Consider the following 22,514-nt stretch of genomic DNA (forward strand, 5'->3'; position numbering starts at 1 on the left):
GTTAACATAAAATAGTTGATTAATTGGGGTATATTATGCAACGAAATAACAAATTTAGCCTTACCAGACGGCAGACATACCCCTCAGTCCTCACCTGTCACGGTCCACCTCAGTGAACCCGATGAAGTCCTCCGACGGTGACGGCGACCGAGACCTGACCTTCTCCTCCTCCGGCGGCGACGGCGACGGCGACCTGACCTTCTCCTCCTTCACTAGAGACCGCACAGCTCGGTCCGACAACGGATCGTCGTCCGACATCGACGGAGACGACGGCCGCTCAGCCTAGAACGAGCAGATATCTTTTTCAGTCACAAGAAGCGTGCCTTCCACTAAAAGAGGCGAGCTGGCCGTTCTCTGAATGTAAACGCATTCAAGTCGTTCCCAACGCTTTCCCAGGCATGTGTCAAAAGTCATTGCTAAAATACTGTGGTCTGATCATGCCTTCACATTACCTTTAACCCGCGCCGGGCCGGGGGGGGGGGGTGTTTGAACACCCCCCCCTGCGATTTTTCGCAGGTATCTCCAAAACGGCCGCCGCCGTTTTTGGCACACCTGTTTGTGCATCTTTTCCGCACATGTTGTGAAAATTTCAGACCAAGGTCGCTCAAAGTCAGGTCACCAAAATTAGAAGAAAAAAATAGAATGTTCGTCATAGCTACACCGACTGAACGATTGCCTTGAAACTTTCAGCGATCGATAAGAGTAACAGTATCTATAAAACGTACATCTCGGAATTTTGATATCGGTGACCTAAGGTCAGGTCAATTTTGCGGCCTCTCCATTATAAGTCAAAGGGAGAAAATTAAAAAAAAAACGTCTCTTTTACACGAACACCATTCTAGACACTCTCAAACATCGGAATAAAGGTAAAATTGACCCACTGAACCGGAAAATGGCACCTGTGACCATTTGTTATGTCCCCGAGGCCATCTCAGGTCACGAATAGTATCTATAAATGAATAGTAATGAATAGTAATGAAAAGTAAATAAATAGTATGAATAGTATGAATAGCATGAATAGTATCTAAAAATGAACAGTATCTACATATAAAAATAGCAGTTTTAGCACAGTTTATTTATTTTTCATAGCAGTTTTTCGCTAATAACTTCTGATAGAGGCATGCTAGAGCGATGAAAACGCCTTATATGTGTTCGGCTCGACAATGCGGATCGACTGATATGCAGCATGACCTTTTCCGGTCAGGTCATTACCTTGACCTGAGGTCAAATTTTCAAGTTGACCTTTCAAAAATTATAGTTCATTCGAAGCGTCTCGATGAGAGGAACACGATGCTGGCAAAAGTAATGTCGTGGCTCTTTTGAGTTAAAAGTTATTGCCGAAAAAAACACTTCTTCGTAAAAACGGCTATATTTGGAGTTGTTGCCCTCTGGAGGCTAAATCGTTGACCTGAGAACAAATCTGAGGACATGGTGGCGAAAGAGCGCTAAAAGAGCTATCGAATGCGCTTTTCCGCGGCGCTGTAGCTCTAGTGGTTCAAGAGTTAGCCGTTGGCAGTTTCCAAAATGTTGAAAGAGCCAACATTTTACCTGTGATGACCTCTGGTGACCTGACCTTTGACCTGACTCAAAAATGACCGCAGTGTTTTCTTCCTTATTTTGGACATTCTTTCGATTGCCGCTTACCACGTGTCGCTACGTGGCCCAGGAGCCGAGTTAGAAGGGGGGGGGTGTTCAGACACCCCCGGCCCGGCACGGAAGTCTCGGAGCACCGGCCCGGCGCGGGTTAACCCGCGCACCGACGGGGGTTTGCGCCAACTTAGTACCGACGGGGGGGGGGGGGCGGATGACCGCCTCCCCCTTGAATTTCGAGAACGAAGCAAGATAGGGACAAGCGGTAAACGGCATCGGATACGCACGGACAAGGTCTACAATTTTACTAAGGTCATTTTCAGGTCAGGTCAAAGATGACGTCACAGGGGTCAAAAATGTCAAAATGGCGGCGCTAGACATGGAGTTTTTCTCGAATTACTTTCGAATTAGTCAAGATAGGAACAAACTAAGGGCATCATCGTGATCCTCTCGTGACCTCGTCAATCAGCATCGAATGATATATAAGTTGACCTCGAAAGGTCAAGGTCAAAGGTTGACCTCAGGTCATCATGTATATCATTCGATGCGTCTTGACGAGCTGAACACAATGAGACCATCCGCGCGGCTGTATCTTGTTCCTGTACGGAGTTATTGGCAAAAAAAAACTTTGGTGACCTTTGATGACGTCACATGACCTTACAGCTGCCCAACAGCAAAACAGACCTCAAGGTAGTGAAGGTTGATCGTATATGAAGTAATGTATGGTATATGGGGCCATTCCGACCCGTTTTAGTGGTAAAAACAGGGAGTTGATTTTCCCCCATTGACTTATAATGGGGAGGTCGAGAAATTGACCTGACTTTAGGTCACCGATATCTTAATTCCGAGATAAACAAATTGTAGCTACTAATGACCTTATAACATCCTGCGACTTTCAAAGGCCTCCGACATCTACTGTAGCTCTGGCACGGTGACAAAGTTGCAAAAATAAGTGACTTGAGGTTGGGTCATTCAAAGTGACCTGGTGACCTGACCTTAAAAGTTAGGAGGTTCAAACTTGCACACCATGTGTAAAATTGATGAGAGAATAGTCGTTCCAAATTTCGTAGCGCCGCCGGTTTTCCTGCTATTCGCGAAAAACCTCAGGGGGGGGGGCGGATATCCGCTCCCCCCCGTCGGTGCGCGTGTTAACCCGCGCCCGGCTGGGGGTCCTGGATTTCCACGCCCTGCTGGGGGGGGGGGTGTTTGAACACCCCCCCCCCCCCTTCTAACTCGGCTCCTGGACCACGTAGCGATACGCGGAAGGCGGCGTTCGAAAGAGCGTCAAACTAATGAGGAAATCACTTCGGTCAATTTTTTGGTCAGGTCAAAGGTCAGGTCACCAGAGGTCATTGAAGGCAAAATTTCGCCGAAATCCAGGTCAAATGTCGACAATTTCCAAGAAGCCAACGCATAACTCGGGAACCAATAGAGCTACAGCGCCGCGGAAAAGCGCATTCGATAGCCCTATTAACGCCCTTTCTGAGCAATTCTCTCAGATTTGACCTAACATCAACGGTTTTCCCTGCAGGGGGCAAAAACTGCAAAAATAGCCGATTTTTTCGGAAACAGTTTTTCTGCAATAACTTTTGACCCAAGCCTTGTACGAGCTTACTTTTACCGGCATCGTGTTCCTCTCGTCAACACGCATCGAATGAACTATAACTTGACCTCGAAAGGTCAACTTGAAAATTTGACCTCAGGTCAAGGTCATGACCTGACCGGAAAGGGTCATGTTGCATATCAGTCGATCCGTATCGTCGAGCTGAACACATCTAAAGCGTTTTGATCGCTCTAGCATGTCTCTATCAAAAGTTATTTGCGAAAAACTGTTAGATCCATTCGTGACCTAAGATGACCTCAGGGGCATAAACAGGGGTCACAGACACCATTTTCATGTTCAGTGTGTCTAAACCGGATTTTATGCGCAGGGATGCAGAGCCGTGGAAATTTCAGACAGCTCCGGCTTCGGAGAAAAAAAATCGGCTCCGGCTCCGGCGGCTCCGGCTCCGCACCCCTGATTATTACCTCTGTCCTCTCACACCAAAAGCATCATAAGACATGCAAAAAAAGGTACCCTGAGATAATGAACGTAAGCAGCCAATAGGAAGTAGACAGGCAGACACCATACACAGGGTGTTAAAGTGTGCCCCCGTACTAGGTCAAATTGTTTAGGTATATCTCCAAAATCGTATGTCCTACGATAATGAGAGACCGCTTGTTGGAAAGAACGGTCAATTTCGATTCTAACAGGCTACCCTAGTGTGGCTCTGAATGAATACGTATTGTTATGGTCGTTACACCGAGAACGACCATAACAAAATGTGTTGCGAGGCCGTGAAACACGGCGACGGCGGTGCGAAGAATGAATAAACGCACATGAACTGAAATAACCGTCAGATGTGAAGAAATTTTTACTGTATGCCTGGCCTATTCAAATACATTAGCCAGAGGGGTGTGGTAATGACTGGTGTAAGCAAATTGACCACGGTCAAAAATGCATTACCAGAATGCACTAAAGCCAACATTTTGGGATGGTCTCGTTCCTTTAGTCGGCTAAGAGCTTCAGTCCAGAAAATAAATTTATCGTTGGCATACAGTAAAATACATACCAAACTCGGCCGGTGATAAATTTTCAAGACCTCAGTCCTTACTGATTTTTGAACTCGGCCTTCGGCCTCGTTCAAAAATCCAGTAAGGACCTCGGTCTTGAAAATTTATTTACACCGGCCTCGTTCAGTATTATATACCACCATATCCGACACCTTGCCGATGGCCGATACCGCTACATGTTTCACCCAAGTTTCACCAAAAATTTGGTATTGAATTCTGCAATATTGTGCTTTCCACAAGGCTGGGCGTGTTGTGCATGATACATAACGGAATTACGGCCTAGCTGAATACAATTTGATTGCATTTTCTAATTAGCGGTGTTCCAAAGCTGTAGGATGCACAGTTGCAAAGATACAGTCGATCTTAGTTAGGGGGGGGGGGGGGGAGAGGGAGGCTCTATTTTCGGAACGCCCTGTATATAGGTGCTCACTTACCCTTGGCGAGGGAGGCTCCACCTTAATCTCTTTCTTCATTATCAGCAGAGAATTGCTCTCCGACATGCTGTCCCTGACAGCGTAGTTGCTCTGCATTGGCCTCCAGCACCTCGAGGCCTCGAGCACTGTTACAGAACACATAGTCAATTCCATGTTTTCAGATCCTCCCAAAGACTGCTTCAGCTGCATAAGTGGCTTGCCTAGGTGGTGCTTGACCACTGACCAGCCCGCATCAGTGACTGTGTTCACACTTCACAGTCTGTTGAGATATGATATACAAGGTTGAAGGTCATCACTCAACAATTACTTCATACAAATGAACTGCACATCAAACACTACACTTTTTGTCAGTTAAATTCGGTGCGTAATCGTCAATTTAAGAATTAACGAAATGTGTGTACACATACCGCAATATTATGTACAAGAATCAAATCATATCTCGGCGCAGGTCAGGCAGTCGGCGGTAAAGCATTCAATTTCGGCACAGCGGCAAAACGCTCCATTTTCGACGATAGCGCAAGTAGAATCGGCTGCGCCAGCACAGGTGTAGAGGTTGCGCACGCTATTTAGCAACAGTAACAACAACCAAATTAGGCACAGTTCATTCAATTTCGGCGGGTAACCGGAGGCACCCAGGTGATTCACATTTTCAGGAACGCTTCTTGAGCATCAACTGAATCCTCATACAGCTTTGTGGCTTTGAGATATTCTCAGGGGGAGAAAAGCAGGCCATTGTTTGTTTAGCGTCACAGTACCTACCTAAGATCGTTTCGCTGTTTCCCGTTTCGAATTCTGATGTGAATATTGATAAGCTTTACTGAGTTAGTACTATTTGTCCTAAAAAGATAACATCTGTGGGCTGGTTTCTTTTTTATATTTCAGTACCCGCTCCTGTCCGCACATGGCGGACGACGATCGACAAGGCAAACACCAATCGTTGTTGGACTCGAGGCAAACCCCGATTCTCTTTCATTGAAGCACGTCTGTGCTGTTGTCACTGTGTGCCAAGTTTTTGCCCAAAACATGAGCCCATTTTATCAAAAGACCTGTTATTTTACTTCACCTTGAAAGCAACCCATTACCTCGTCAATCACACATAACACAATTATCTCAATCTCAACGATACCAGAATGAGTCTTACCAATCGGTTATCGTGTCACTCCCTGTATCTCCTATTGACCCGCGCCCTGCTGGGGGAGGGGGGTGTTTGAACACCTTGTGGTTTTTCGCGAATATCTCAAAAACGGCGGCGCTCCGCGCCGCCGTTTTAGGTACACCTTACCATACATCAATTCTACACATGTTGTGAAAATTTCAGACCAAGGTCATTAAAGGTCAGGTCACCAGGTCACTTGAAGTGACCTCACCTCATAAAAAGTTTCAATGTCTGCCATTGCTACACCGAGTGACCGATCGCTTTGAAATATTCAGCGATTGATAAGGATAACAGTATCTATAAAATGTATATTCTCAGAATTTTGATATCGGTGACCTACTAAGGTCAGGTCAATTTTGCGACCTCCCCATTATAAGTCAATGGGAGAAAATTGAAATGCGCCTCTTTTGGACGAAAGACATTATAAACACTCCCAAACACTGAATTACAAGTGGTTTAAACACACTGAACATGAAAATGGTGTCCGTGACCCCTATTTATGCCCCTGAAGTCATCTCAGGTCACGAATGGTGTCTAACAGTTTTTCGCAAATAACTTTTGATAGAGGCATGCTAGAGCGGTGAAAACGCCTTAGATGTGTTCACCTCGACGATACGGATCGACTGATATGCAACATGACCTTTTCCGGTCAGGTCATGACCTTGACCTGAGGTCAAATTTTAAAGTTGACCTTTCAAGGTCAAGTTATAGTTCATTCGATGCGTCTTGACGAGAGGAACACGATGCCGGTAAAAGGAAGCTCGTACAAGGCTTGTGTCAAAAATTATTGCAGAAAAACTGTTTCCGAAAAAAATCGGCTATTTTTGCAGTTTTTGCCCCCTGCAGGCAAAACCGTTGACGTTAGGTCAAATCTGAGAGAATTTTTCAGAAAGGGCGTTAATAGGGTTATCGAATGCGCTTTTCCGCGGCGCTTTAGCTCTATTGGTTCCCGAGTTATGCGCTGGCTTCCTGGAAATTGTCGACATTCGACCTGAAAATCGGCGAAATTTTGCCTTCAATGACCTCTGGTGACCTGACCTTTGACCTGACCAAAAAAGTGACCGAAGTGATTTTGTCATTATTTTTGGCGCTCTTTCGAACGCCGCCTTCCGCGTATCGCTACGTGGCCCAGGAGCCGAGTTAGAAGGGGGGTGTTCAAACACCCCCCCCCCCCCCCCAGCAGGGCGTGGAAATCCAGGACCCCCAGCCGGGCGCGGGTTAATCAACTGCCAGCGTGAAACATCAAACATCCCTTGCCTACTGTGTGCAGAAGGACACGAAAATAAATTCAGCATTGCGTATCGTATCACCACGCCTCCTCTCACCCCGCCCCACCCCCATGAACACTACCAGAGGCTTAGCGCCAACATTCTAACCCGTCCCATGGATAAGACTCGTGGTTGCAGCAGGTGTATCTTTCTCTCCCCCCCCCCCTCCCCCATACACACATCAAACAGCATCTGACTGTCCATCCGGCGCTCGGCGCATCCTATCAACAACCGCGCGACGACACAGGGCGACGGGCCTCATCGCTGGCGATTGCGAAAGGAAATTTCGGCCATAAAGCAGAGGTTAGAGGGTCGGAGGCAAGCACAAGTCCAGACGATGAAATAGTGGCAACAGTAAACACCTTGAAAAACGTTTGACTTAATAACAGTGCTCCAACAAGCTCATTTTGTAAGCGAGAAATCTCACACCTGCCTCCCAATAACCGCCGAAATTGAATGGTTGCTGCTGTTCTAAATATCGTGCGGCCGTCTCCAATTTCCAGGGGTATCGCCGAAATACAATGCGGACACGCCGAATTCGGGCGTCTTTTGCTGCTGCGCCGAAATTAAATGATCTAATGCCGATCACCGCTATAAACGGCCGACATGCAATGCTATACTGATACACAACTGATACATAGCTTAGCGGTATGTCTACAAAGAATCCGCCAGGTCTAAAATGGATGCGTACGTACCGAAATAAACTAACAAAAGGTGTATACAGTGGCGCAGCCAGAACTCTGGCGACGGGGGTGAGAGACGTTCGCGATGGGCCCCCCAGCAAAGTGGGCCCCCCTCAAACAAATGGGGGCCCCTTACCAACAACGAAAGGTAAGATCATTGTCATCATTACCAGCCAAATCGGGGAAAAGGACAAATATCTCTTGATCTGAAGAGGCACGTAAAAAACAACAGCATATTTACAGAAACACGACCATTCTGCCCATATTAGATGGACAGCGTGCAATTGATGGCCAGCGGCCACTCAAATGGTCGGGCTAGGTCAAAAGGCTTTTCAAAAAGCTCAACATCAGTTTTTCGACTATTACTTTTGATATAGGAGACGAGGTAGAGTTATGACATTGTCTTGAAAGTGTTAATCATCCATACGGATCGGTTGATGACCATCATGAACTTCTGAAGTAAGGGCATGACCTTGATCTGCGGTCACATTTTGAAGTTGAACTTTTTATGTGAAATTATAAGTAGCTCATTCGATGCATGTTAACAAGAGAATGATGACAAAGTAAATGTCTCATAGTTATTCTCACTAAAGTCCTTGCAAAAATTCTTAGCAAAACTGTTTTGGTAAAATGCGACTATTTAGATGGTTTTGCTTGTGTTATCCTCTGCTCTGTTGCCAAACCATTGACATGAGGCATTGAGGTCAAATCTTAAAAGCGAAAGCGTTTTGAAAGGCCTATCGAATGAGTTGTTCCGCAAAGCTCTAGCTCTGGTTCACAAGTTATACGGTTATTTGTGAAAAATATAAAAACAAGAATTTTTTCGTCGTAACCTTGTCTTTGTGTTTATCATAACTTTATCATAATTTCATCTTCAATGACCTCAGCGATGACCTAATCGAAAAATGACCTCTACGATTCTAAAGCATCCTATAGCTATCCGTTCCTTTCTCGTCTTTCTAGCCGTCTTAAATTATGATCGGGTTTGGCCGATACGCCTAAAGCTGATTGCACGAGTTAGAGAACTATCGAACCCACTTTCAGCGCGCTATAGCTTTTATGTCCTCGAGTGTCGAAATAGGCGAAACTTTTCCTTCGATGAACATGATGACGTGTGCCTTGGTCTGAACTGCAATATGACTGAAGTAATTTCTCCATGATTTTCGACGCTCTTTAGAAAGCCGCCTACCGCCGCACTTGTCGCTACGTGACCCTGGAGTCAGGTTAGAAGGGAATATTCAAACACCCCTCGGGAGCGTAAAACTGGAAAGCCTGGGGCCCTGCTCTGCGGGGCGCGGTCGAGCTAGGCTAGAGCCAGTTTGGGATATTTACAAGCCCACGTAAAGCCCTCAAGAATCTGCATAGAGCACAGGCCTTCCAAGACTTCGGGGTTTAGATATCGACAATCGACATGGTCTTTTGCGGCCTGCGTGGTGGCTATCAGAGGTCGGTGGGCCCTTCAAAAGCCGGTGCAGGAGCCTCAGGTGTCAGTTTGGAGCCATCATGGACCGGCGTGGGGTCCTGATAAATACCTAGGCGTCAAACTCCTAGACGTCGGCGTGGGGCCGGGCGGTGAGGCAGGCACAGGCCTGAGGAGAAGATTTTCAGATGTCGGCTTGGCAGGGCCCTGCATGTCTTTCTCAGAGGCTGATATATCGTACTGCGGGACCTCCATCATAGGCGGCGGAACGGGGAGGGCACCGGGGCACCGTGCCCCCCTTTGATTTTGGCATTTTAACATAAGCCCTATGGGCGTTGCATGGAATGAATGGGACCATAATTCGGCAGTGCCCCCCTTAATTGAAGGTGTTCCGCCGCTTCTGACCTCCATGAGCCTCAAAAACCTCTATGGGCCCCCTCACGCTTGGGGTAGGCTTCCTGACGCATAAAATCTCTGAGTCTTGAGATGGGCCCATTAGACATGAACTGGGCCATCAATATACATGTGGTGAGTTGACCTATATCAAACATAATATGGGCTCAATCAGGATTGGGGTAGGCCCTATCAGACCCAGACCAGGCACGGAGTACGGACGCTCCCACACATAGGATGATCCTTTCATTCCTGGGATGTCTTCTCAGGCCCGAACTAGGCCCTCTCAGACCTGAAATGGGCCCTTCTCAAGCCTGAAGTAGACCCTCTCAGGCCTCAAATAGGTCCTCTAGGGCCTGAAATGGGCCCTCTCAGGCCTGACATTAGCCCTCTCAGACCTGAAATTGGCCCTCTCAGACCTGAAATGGGCCCCATCAGCCCGGAAATGGTCCCTATCATGTCGAAAAAGGACCCCCTCATACCGTAACTGGGCCCTCACAGGTCTGAAATGGTGCCTGTTATCCCTGAGATGGGCCCCTCTCAGCCCTCAAACGGGCCTTCTCTGGCCTCAAACGGGCCCTCTCTGGCCTTAAACGGGCCCTCTCTGGCCTCAAACGGGCCCTCTCTAGCCCCAAACAGGCCCTCTAGGGCATGAAATGGACCCTCTCTAGCTTGAAATGGGCCCTCTCAGGCCTGAAATGGGCCCTATCAGGCCTCAAAATGCCCTCTAGGGCCTGAAATGGACCCCTTCAGGCCTAAAATGGGCCCTCACAGCAGCAAATGGGCCCTCTCAGGCCTGAAATGGCCCCTCTCAGGCCTGAAATGGGCCCCTCTCAGGCTTCAAATAGGTCCTCTAGGGCCTGAAATGGGCCCTCTAGGGCCTGAAATGGGCCCTCTAGGGCCTGAAATGGGCCCTCTCAGGCCTGACATTAGCCCTATCAGACATGAAATGGGCCCCTCTCAGGCCTCAAATAGGTCCTCTAGGGCCTGAAATGGGCCCTCCCAGGCCTGACATTAGCCCTCTCAGACCTAAAAAATGGGCCCTCTAAGACCTGAAATGGGCCCCCTCAGCCCGGCAATGTCGAAAAAGGGCCCCCTCATACCGTAACGGGGCCCTCTCAGGTCTGAAATGGTGCCTGAAATGGGCCCCTCTCAGCCCTCAAACGGGCCCTCTCTGGCCTCAAACGTGCCCTCTCTAGCCCCAAACAGGCCCTCTAGGGCATGAAATGGGTCCACTCAAGCTTGAAATGGGCCCCCTCAGGCCTGAAATGGGCCCCTCTCAGGCCTAAAATGGGCCCTATCAGGCCTCAAACATGCTCTCTAGGGCCTGAAATGGACCCCTTCAGGCCTGAAATGGGCCCTCACAGGCATCAAATGGGCCCTCTCAGGCCTGAAATGGGCCCCTCTTAGGCCTCAAACAGGCCCTCAAACAGGCCCTCTAGGGCCTGAAATGGGCCCTCTCAAGCTTCAAATGGGCCCCTTCAGGCCTGAAATGGGCCCTCACATACCTGAAAAGTGAAGTGGGCCCTCTCAGGCCTGAAATGGCCCTCTCATGCCATGGAATGGGCCCTCCTAGGCCTTGATTAGTTCAATCGGGTCTTGGATGTACCCTCTTAGATCATAAAATGGGACTATAAATCCTAAGGGGGGGGGGCTATCAGGCCTGAAAACTGTTTTTCAGTCCTATGACGGACCTTGACATTATGATAAAAAATTGTCAGGCTGCATAACGTTACAGTTCGAATCGACGGTGGGCCCCTAGGATAAGAGACGGGGGTGAGATCTCACCCCTTTCACCCCCCCTGGCTGCGCCACTGGGTGTATACCTACACCAACATTCAACATAACCCTACCTCAGTTCATACCTGCATAGGGTTTACATTATACCTACATTGACATATCCACACTTAAAAAGCTTAGATCCTGAATCACAGTTTTCACACAGTCACAGTCTCACATAATCACAGTCAGTCTTCATGTAAGAAAAGCTTGCAATAAAGGTTTCATGCATATGAAATATGGGAGTACATATGAAACATTCATTTATGTAACATATCAAACATGGCCCCAAGGCCCTATATACCAGGTAGGGTCGTCCGGCGATTCTACCTTTTCGTGACGTCAGCTCGTGACGTCATTTGGAGTCAAGTCTCGAAGCCCCGTTCAATCCCCATGTAAATGAGCGATTTTCGAAGCACTGTAGAATGAAGTCTGCACAAGATATATCAAACTTAAGTATCTTATCTAAAAGAGCAGACAATTTTCTGCAAGTTATCTATTACGTTTTTTTCGCTAAATCTTTTGCTTTTTTCACAAAAGCGTAAAATGTCCCCCCATGTCTCCGCAGCCTCCCTGCCGCCGGCCGCCGCGCGGTCGCGGTAGTGTAGTGGTTAGCGTGCCCGCGCAGTATTCCAAAGGTCCCGAGTTCGAATCTATGCGGTGCGGAACTTAAATTGCAATTCCAAGCTGAATATACGCACATCCATAATGAATTATTATTCGTATAGCTAAACTGTCACCAAGCTATCCATATAAATTGACTTCACCCAAAATATCGGCAAGATTCTATTAAAATATAAATTCAAATATGGCGGCTTGGACTGCCGCGTGCGTTAGGCTCCGCCCATAGCTCCGCCCACATGCGTGACGTCATTCGTGTTAGTGGACACGCAGAGAGATAGGGGACGACATGGGCCTGCATGGCCCTGTTTCACCGGTGATAGCAGCACGCTGCTATTACACGTGTCAAATTGGGTTTCCATGGAAACATCAGCAAACCACGACGCCGTCAATCTGTGTGATGTCATCAAATATTGCTGCTAACATCTTCATGGCTGTGCGATCAAACAAATGTATCAAACGCATTCAACCAGACAGCAACTCTGTTCCAAACGCAGCTATGAAAAAGCTCACGGATTACACGAAACGTCATTAGTGTAACGTCATCACATTACGTCAGCTCGCGCAATTTGATAGCAGCGTGCTGCTACCTATCACCGTGAAACAGGGCCCATGTATAGTGTTTGACATTTGTGACTTGGGAGTTTCACCTTACCCCATGAGCTCGGATATTACTATAGCAGCCGCTGGAGTACAAGTAGTCTAGAAAGCCTCAATCCTCATAAAGCAAGTGGGCCTGATCAAATATCAAGTCGTGGTTTGATTATTGGACAAACAAATGTCCAGACAAAAAAAAAATCATTGGATGAAAAAATGCACAGACAAAGAAATACACAGACAAAAAAGCACATTTCAAAAATGCACAAACGAAAAAATGTACAGTCTGTCTTAAAAGTACCGCGCAAAGTGGCGGTGGATCCATCAAGCCTGACCGAGAAAGGGTCTGCTTTAATTTGAAAGTCACCGACCAATTGACCTAGGGAATGGACGAGGATGTCAATTGCTTCGGTGACCCAAATTTGGCAGGCCCTTCCTCAGTCAGGCTCGATGGATCCACCGTCACTTTGCGCGGTACTTTTAAGACAGACTGTACAGATGGAGATTATGACACTAAAATAATTGGATGAAAATCTGCAGACAAAAATCTATCCAACAATAAAATATTAGATGAAAATCTGTCAGGTCATAAGTTTGTATTGGGTTTCCATGGAATCCAACAAATTTGGATGCTCTAACACCTCAACGTGGGAAAGCATTCAGGACACCAGAATGCCCTATCTGGTAACTGGTTGATATTGTCTTGGTCAGGAGACGCTTTATGTAAAATTATATTAAACGAAAAAGTTCACTTTGCTGAAACTAGTATTTTAGGGACGACAGTGAAAACAGGGCGCCTGGGGCGATTTAATCGAGATTCATGAAGTTTACACGTGACGTTGAGCATGTAGAAGGCCCACAGAGGGGGAGAAGTTCCAAATGTCACGTGACTAATATGCCCTCCGGCGCCCTGTTTTCACAGGCATCCTATTTTAGTACCTGTGGATTTATGATTTTTTATGCTCAAAATGATAAGAAAATACAATAAAAACTTTTTGTAAAAACATTATTTTCTATATTTTAATATATTAATAATTATATTCCTTATAAAATAATGTTTGACGTAGAAGCTTATTACGCGTTAACCAATCATATTGCATAGTTCAAACCTACGGATACTGCATTGGCTGTAAGCAGCATGCTGATTGGCTGATGACATGGCTGCATTCCTCTGCAAGGCGCTAATTCCTCTGTCTTTTTGGAACGAGAAATGGAATATCTTCATCTAGGGTGGTCATTGAGCTGTAAATGCCTCTGATTTGTGCTAGTACCAGCAGCTACAAAACTGCTATTCCAGTTCAAAATCCCATGTTAAAAGTGAACTATTTCCTTTAATGGCACAAAAAGGTAGAAGGTACCCATTTTTTGGCGCAGATTGAAATCATGAAAAATTTCAGCGCAAAACCCTGATCCCGTGCGTGCGCCGAAAGCACCTCAACCTTGTAATTGTAATGGCCGAAAGAGGGTCTCACGCTGGGTCTAACGGACGTCCAGCGAAGACGAGCCAAAAAAAAAAAAAAAAAAAACAGCAAACGCCCCATCAAACAAACGGCTCTCTCTATCGTCTGGAGGTTTCGAAAGATGCTCTCCAGAGATGGCGCTAGTAAATTTGGCTGACGTGACGTCATGCTAAAAAGTGATGGGTTTTGTGAGAGCAAATGTAATAATAGTTGAAAATTTTGTACTTTTGCTTAATTAAGAAAAATAAATATACAATTGTTCAAAACAGCGTTTTCCACATTCATCCTTCATTGTTTTAAGAGGAATATAGACAGTTTAAATCTGTTTTCTTGACCGCAATTCGCACACGCACTAAATTAAAAGCTGGAGTTTTGTGCGTTCGTAAATTGTGATTTGAGAAAATAAGTTGACAATGATCTTTTGCACTTTTGCTTTACAATCATTTTCAATGCAGATAAATGCATAAATTATTCGAAAATAGGCATATCTTTGAAATATTATGATTTTCCACAAGCAAATTTTCCCAAAAACTTGAACTACTTACAACTGACGAACGCATCCAATAATCTGGATGTCTTAGGATGAGTTCGTCATTTTTTTCCCAAGGAAATACGATACAGTTCAAGCTACTTTACCGATTTATTAGGGTACTTTTGCCAATGAATTAATAAATAAATGACAACAATTAATCTCATTATCAACCATACTCGGAAGAATTTTCTTCACATAAGCGCGAACACATCCGCGCTTTCATGAAAAGTCACGCCTGTAGATGTCAGGACTGCTGCTTTATGTTTCGCAAGGTGGCGCAGCGCGCAGGGTACCGACTACCGAGGCTGAGGTCTCCAGACTCTCCACCACGATTTAGCTTGGAAATGGCCGATGGGGAAGGTCTCACCCAAAAAACGGACGCCCTTTTACACAGCTGCATAATGAGAATGAATTATTGGCATAGCTGACCACACGTCCCCTCCCCCTCTCCGCCCCAGCTCAATTGGAAATATCGCCTATTTTCCTTAGTCAGTTATATTCTGACTAATTTCTCACTCTTCCCAGTAAACCTTAACATGCATGATGCAGATGTCCACTGCGTAAGTCGTGTGCTTCCGTAAGTGTGCCAACTATATAGTGTTGCCTACACTCTACAGTGCCTACTGCTTCCCCATTGTCGTTATAATTGGTGATTCTCAGGTCAAAAGTTACACAGTGGTCTCAGAGAACAATCGTTTCAACAAATTAACGATTCAAACCGTTGCATTCTACTTATATTCCGGTCAGTTCTGCTACTAAACGATTCCGGCAAAACACTCTTTAGGTTATGTATTAGCGAACCACCACACAAAATTCGCCCAATCAATGGTCAGTTATTACTGCTGGGCTGAACCGTCATACGCTTTATAGCCTATTGCAGTCAATATTTTCAGAACGATACTGACTGACGAAACACAACGTATTCGCGGATTCGCACATACGTTGGCACCCAGGTGGCCTGTCAGCAGCCGCACAAATTGAGATGGTACACCGTAAAGCATGCCTTTCCACACAGGCACAAGCACAGGGACACAAATTCTCAAAATCCAAACTTATTCCAATACTGGTCAAATACGAATAGGCATAAAGTTTTGAGTTTTTCTCATGTTCATTCTTCTTTCAACACACGCGGCAGACTGCAGCAGAACATCTCACAGAGCTGCGCTGGATGCAGTCATGAGCTGGGACACGGTTTGTGACCAATGACCGATCGGGGGTGCCAGCCTCCTCCCGGCACGCGATGCACTGGCCGCCGCGCAGTCGATGTCGGGGCACCGCCGGCATTCGCCGACAGGGTTCCATCCGATTCGGTGTATTGGTGGCAGCCCGAACAGTGACCCACGCGAAGCTGGTGGACGTCGATGGCCGATGAGCGATGCCCTTCCGCGACCGGTGGTGGCAGTCGGTCCCACATCAAGAACAGATACCAGTCATGCGGTCAGTCGGCGACGGCGCTGTCGCGAGCCGATCTGATGGTCGCGCGGTGGGCGTTGCCGACGTCCACCGGGACCGTCGACTGGGGGAGCGCGGCCGCCTCTTGGCCGCCGCCTCTGGTCGGCGCGCTCGTTGCGCTGTGGGACGGCATCCACTGCAAGTCGTTCACTGTGAAGCGGTCGTTTGACCGGGCCTGGCAGGCGGGGAAAGGGGGCTTCAGATGAAGTAAAACCATCCCTCAGGCCAGTTGCCTCTCCACCTCACCATGGCAGATAAGCGGACACCCTCGTGATCATCGCAGCGATGATTGCCAACTGGTGTGTCATTATGGGAGAGGATGCCAGCCTCCTTTGCAAGATAGTCTGCCTTTAATATAGTGCAGCCCGACCCATTGCCTGTGGTGCAGACTGGGCTTGATAATGCAGTGCAGGACACACCAAACGTAAGCGGCCATCTGTACCCCCTGTGCAGGTAGGGCTGACTCAAGAGCCCAGAGTTGCCCTCCCCCCACCATTCTGTGCACGTGATAACTGGATGGGACATGCCATGGTCAGCATCTGTTCAAAAGCTGCCCTAAGCATGTAAAGCTCCACTGGCATGCTCAAGCATGGTCACAGTCAGTTCTCACTTCTCAGTTGAACCTCCAATGGAAACCCATCACAAAGTAGAGATCAGGGCGCCTCTCACACTGCAGCACACTCAAAGACTGAGGCACCATCTCATCACTTGCAGGTGGTTCTTGCCAGGAGCAATGCCAGCCACGCACATCAGGTGATAACAGCAGTGTACAACTGCAATCTACAAGCATCCATGTTCTTTCTGGTTTTCTCCTGTTGAGATCCACTGCCATGCATGAACTTGATGGGCTTTTGTTGCGCTCCTCCCATGTGCAGACAGGATTCTGCTGAAACAAAGCAAAGCAAATGTGATTAATAATGGCCCTGTTTCACCATCCAGACACTGTGTGCACTGGTAGCTACGGCATACCATAGCATCACTCAAATGACGTTGCATGTGATCTCTTAGTTTATGATGAATCGCGTTTGGAACAGAGTGAGAGGTTCTGAAAAACCGTACCAAGAACAGAGGTTTGAGTTCAAATACTGCTAGCATGCTGCTGGTGCTGGTACCGCAGCGTGCTAGCGTTCTGGGATGCTGTCATAGCTTAGCGTCACAGTGAAGTTTGTTGACACTGTCATGGAAACCCAATGCTCTGACACACGCATGACGCAGCGCACTGCAGTGCTCTGCCGTGAAACACCACCCATGAACGTTGGTTGCATGACCAAGATCGGAGCAGTGTGGCAGACAGTGATTTTAATTTTAATTGCACTTCCTAGAGATTAAAATGTTGTTGGTGAAATTGCTATTCATTATTCCTATTACCATTGTCTAAATTTCACATTTCAAGACAGCATCAGCATTGACATGTTATATAAAATAAGGTTTAGAGTAGGTGGTCCCGAGTTCAGCTATTAAGTAAAACAAGGGCAAAAAATTGTCAAAAAAATATTTTAAAAAAATACCTGCCTGCATCAACACCTCATCTAATCTAACCTCATCCTCATCTAACAAGGCCCTAAAAGCAAAAACCGTTTGAATAACAATGTAATATTTTGCAACCGCTGCACCATTACTGTCACGTACGCTATCCCTAGATTGGTTGCTGGTAAGTAGTGGTTGTCGTCATCAACTCGTCATGCAGCAGCTGATTGGGATGGGCGGGGCCTATTTTTATCCAGACGATAGAGAGAGCCAAACAAACCTGGACCGACTCGATCAAATTTGTATCAGTATGATCCCGCACGTGATACGAATCAATCTGGATCAATCCTTGGATCAAATTCAATCAATCGATCAACGCTTTTGCCTTTTGCCAAGGTGGCCAAGGTCGCCTTTTTACCAAACTATGCTTAATTTACAGCAAAACATGCATTGCAGCGTTTTAACACGCGCACCGACGGGGGGCGGACCTTGACCTTTCGAGGTCAACATATATATCATTCGATGCGGATTGACGAGAGGATCACGATGGTGCCCTTAGTTTGTTCCTATCTTGACTAGTTCGAAAGTTATTCGAGAAAAACTCCATATCTAGCGCCGCCATTTTTACTTTTTTGACCCCTGTGACGTCATCTTTGACCTGACCTGAAAATGACCTTGGTAAAAATTGTAGACCTTGTCCGTGCGTATCCCATGCCGTTTACCGCTTGTCGCTATCTTGCTTCGTTCTCGAGATCTCAGGGGGGGAGGGGCGGTCATCCTCCCCCCCTCCCGTCGGTACTCAGTCGGCGCAGACCCCGCTCAACCTACGAGTCCGCGTCACCGCGCCGGCGCCACCCAGGGCGCCACCCACAGACCGTGGGACGCCGGATGGGGGGAACTAGTTGCCCCCCCCCCCCCTTTACTTACTCGACGATTCCGTCGCAATGCGAAGATAGAGAAGTGCACAGCAGAGGCGGATCAAGCTCAGAGTTTTTTGGGGGGGCAAACCATAACAATTTATCGATTCTTTCCATGCATCGTCCATAGGCGTAATGTTAAAATTATGCCGTTTGGGGGGGGGGGTAAATGCCCATTTTGTCCCCCCCCCCTGGATCCGCCACTGGTGCACAGTGTATATGAATAGAGAAGTGAAACTTTGCACGCAAATATACTTGAATAGCTAGCCGACCCACAGTGATGCAAATGGGGTTCACGAGTGGCCATAAATACCCAAAAGTCAAGTTTACCAAATCGAGTTAATTGCGATATGGCCGAGTAGACAAATGTTTGGGGCATCTGAAATCACATGGTTTTCATGTTTTTGTCAAAACCGGCCTCGTGTATAATCGTCAGAAGTCGTGATATTTTCTAGGTCGTAAAATGACGGTCAGACACTCGCAAGTTCAAACGCCGCTGGTTTGCGTTCATTTCGTACAAATTGAAAAAATGATGCATGGGAATGATCCCCAAAGCCTTCTGCTTCTAATGCCGGGTCACAAAAAGCCGTATCTCATTCGCTTTGGCGGTAATCTGACTATTTGTCATCATGTTGCAATCGCAGTTTTTTACTAAGAAAAAAATGCTTTCGTTTCACCTACAGCACTTAACACAGTGTGTGCCCGTTAGTCCACCATACCATAGGCGGCGGAACGGGGGGGGGCACCGGGGCACCGTGCCCCCCCTTGAATTCTGCAAGGGGGGCACCAATAGCAAGGTGCCCCCCCTTAAATTTGATGTATTAATACCAGGGGCGGATTCGGGAAAACTCCAAGGGGAGGGTCATGAATCGAAGTGGTGCCCCTACCTATGCCCAAAATTGAAACCTCAACGGATTTCGGCCACTTAATTTTGGTGGTGCCCTATTTTCAGTTTTTTTTTCTTTGTTTTTGGTTAGTCATGTGATGACTGGTGCCCCTGCTAAGCCGCTGGTGCCCCTGGAAAGACTGTGGTACCTACCTACCCTGCCCCCTGACAAGCCTACGGTGGGCCCTGACATGACTTAGGTGCCCATGGGCCCTGACAGGCCCGTGGTGCCCCTGACAGGCCTGTGGTGTCCTTGCTAGGCCTGTGGTGTCCCTGGGCCTTGGCAGGTTTGTGGTGCCCCTGTTAGAACGCAGGTGCCCTTGACAGGTTTGTGGTGCCTCTGACAATCCTAAATTGCCAACGACAGGCTTGTGGTGCCCTTGACAGGCCCATGGTGCCCTTGTGAAGCCGGTGGTTCCCCTGCGAAGCCGATAGTGTCCCTGACAGGCCTCTGGTGCCCCTGGCAGGTCTGTGGTGCCCCTGGAAGACCTGTAGTGCTTTTGCTAGGCCGATGGTGCTCCTGACAGGCCTGTGGTGCCACTGACAGGCCCGTGGTGCCCCTGCTAGGCCTTTGGCACCCCTGGCGGGCCTGTGGTGCCCCTGTCGGCTGTCAGGCCTGTGGTGCTCCTGGCAGGCATGTGGTGACCCCAGGCCCTAAGTCATGACCCATGTGACCTCCACCCTGGGATTCGCCACTGATTAGTATTGCGATGGCTTCTTGGGAATTATACATGTAGGATAAATGGAATTTATCAAACGACAATAAGGAAGAGACAAACACATAGGTACTTGAGGATCAGCTTAAAGTTAACCACACATACGGGCAGGGGTGTAATTTTCCTAAAATGATTGTGGGTGCCCAGCTGTAGGGGCGCCCGGCGCCAGGCCGTTTTGGGGCGCGATAGATATTCTTTATGTGGTGGCCTAAATTAACACCGAATTTGATAACATTGCTAGCCGAATGGCGCTTCAAGTGACGTGTCTGACTAAGCAAATACACGCTTAAAAGTGGAAACTGACCGGAAGGACGTAAAAAAATATGTAGAGAGGCGCCATCCAGTAAGAGGGGCACCAAATGTGGAGGCGCCAGACGGTTACGACTTACGAGGGCGCCGTGAGACGATGAAAAGGGCGCCATTCTCTTAGGAGGGCGCCGAGTGATTGAAAACGCTATGTGGTCCAGGGGCGCTAAGAGGCCAGAAGGGCGCCGCACAGTCAGTAGTGCTACGTTGGTGGGGACGTGGGGGCGCCAGATGGTTACGAGGGCGCCTTGAGATCATGAAAAGGGCGCCATTCTCGTAAAAGGGTGCCGAGTGATTGAAAACGCTATATGTGGTTCAGGGGCGCTGAGAGGCCAGAAGGGCGCCGAATAGTCGAGGGATGCACGGTGAACAGAGATCTAAGGACGCGAGACGGTCAGGAGGGCGCCGTTAGACCATGAGAATGGCGCGGTGCTGTCAAAAGTGCGCCATTCTCCCAGAAGGGCGCTGAGTGATTAAAAACGCTATCCATGGCGAGACGGTCAGGAGGACGCCGTTAGAGCATGCGGAGGGCACCGTGCTCTCGAAAGGACGCTTGCAGCCTTGTAAAAGACTTGTGGGTGCTTTTTCATCATTGTGGGGGCATAATTCAGGATTGTGGGTGCATATGCCCCCACAAAGAGATATAAAATTAGGTACACCCCTGCATACGGGGGTGAACTGCCATTTTCGTTTAGTAAAAAAAAAAAAAACATATAAAAAATCATCGTGTCAGGGCTGTGACGAAAAATAAGTGGCCTAAATCCGATGAGAAAACAGGATTTGGGGGTACCCTAGGTTTGGCTCCTTGAGTCATGGTGCCCCCCCTTGTCTCAAATCGTTCCGCCGCCTATGCACCATACCATAGCCTTCCCTAATCATTTCTGAGTCGCATCGTGAAAGAATTAAGGCGCTAGCACAGGGCTGACCGGCGCTACAGAGGTTTTGGTCCGGGCGGTCGGGTGCCGCAGTGGGCGCGCAGTGGGCGGGTGTGTGCCGTCGCGCGGCGTCCGGACGGCGCGGCGGCGCGGCCGCCCGGGCCGCCCGCTGCGCCGCGGCACCCGACCGTGCCGGACGAAAACTTCTGTAGCGCCGGTCAGCCCTGTGCTAGCGCCTTAATTCTTTCACTATGCGACTAAGAAATGATTAAGGAATGCTATGATATGGTGCACTAACGGGCACACACTGTGTGAAGTGCTGTAGGTGAATTGAAAACAAATATTTTTGATTAAAAACTGCGGTTGCAACATGATTACAAATAGTTAGCTCACCGCCAAACCAAAATAGATACGGCTTTTTATGACGTGGCATTAGAAGCAGCAGGTTTCGGGGATCATTTTCATGTATAATTTTTGCAGTTTGTATGACATGAACGCACGCTAGCGGCACTTGAATTTCAAGTACCTGACAGTCATTTTACGACATCGAAAATGTCTCGACTTCTGACAATCCTACACGCGGCCGGTTTTGACAAAAACATTAAAATCATACTTTTTCAGACACCTCAAACATTTGCCTGACTGACCATATTACGATTTATTTGATTAAGTGAACTTGAATTTTGGGCCTTTTTCGTATTTATGGCCACTCGTGAACCCCATTTGCATCACTGTGCGACCTTGAGCTAACCAAAGTTATGTCCAAATTTGGTGTTAATCTACAGAAAGACTGCTGAGGAGTCAGAGGCGCCCTTGCGGCAGACACAGACACTAGCGAATATTCACAGGAGGCCCTAGGAAGCAAGAGCCCTAGCTGTCAGGCTGGTCAGTCACCCAATACATATACCCTGGGCAGTGGCGTATCCAGGATCTTGAAAAGGGGGAGGCCAAACCTGCTCAAGGGGCCCCACCCTTACCTTAGGGGCCCCAGTGGTAGCATACTTACCCACGCACTAGTGCGGTTCTTTTTGGTACGGTTTCGCCATGTGAGGGAGCCTTTTTACGCACACTTGGCAATCTAAAAACTCTGAAGGCTCATTCTGGCCTCTGAAAGCCCCTCTTCGGCAACAGACTGAACGACTCTGGCCTCAGCCGGCCCCATAATGACCTCAGGAGACCCAGGCAATTGCTGACCTTCCAGGGCTCCACGCTGGCTTTTGGGAGCCTTTGAGTTAGTCTGATGGCCCTATGCCGCTCTCGAACCGACGGCGGTCTCTAGAAGCCCATGCTGCCCTCTGAGGGTTCCGCGCCGGCTTCTAAGGGCCACTTCTACCTCAGGGGGCTCAAAC

At 48.0% G+C, this 22,514-nt stretch overlaps 1 protein-coding gene across 5 annotated transcripts in view; it reads right to left on the reverse strand.

Annotated features, from left to right (window-relative positions):
- The window catches only part of LOC122381296 (zinc finger protein 271-like), a 102,901-nt gene extending 85,062 nt beyond the window's left edge, over positions 1–17,839 (reverse strand). For 2 of the 5 annotated variants that reach the window (XM_043365301.1, XM_043365297.1), the window contains exons 1-3: positions 13,994–14,009; positions 4,638–4,896; positions 95–282 (exon numbers count right to left, since the gene is read on the reverse strand). In XM_043365301.1, coding sequence (XP_043221236.1) covers positions 95–282; positions 4,638–4,826 — 377 coding nt within the window. In that variant the 5' untranslated portion in view covers positions 4,827–4,896; positions 13,994–14,009. The other 3 variants (XM_043365298.1, XM_043365299.1, XM_043365300.1) reach the window with 3 other exon arrangements.
- Between the last annotated feature and the right edge of the window lie 4,675 nt (positions 17,840–22,514).

This window comes from Amphibalanus amphitrite, unplaced genomic scaffold, assembly GCF_019059575.1.
Source record: "Amphibalanus amphitrite isolate SeventyFive unplaced genomic scaffold, NRLGWU_Aamphi_draft 000117F_arrow, whole genome shotgun sequence".
NCBI lineage: Eukaryota > Metazoa > Arthropoda > Thecostraca > Balanomorpha > Balanidae > Amphibalanus > Amphibalanus amphitrite.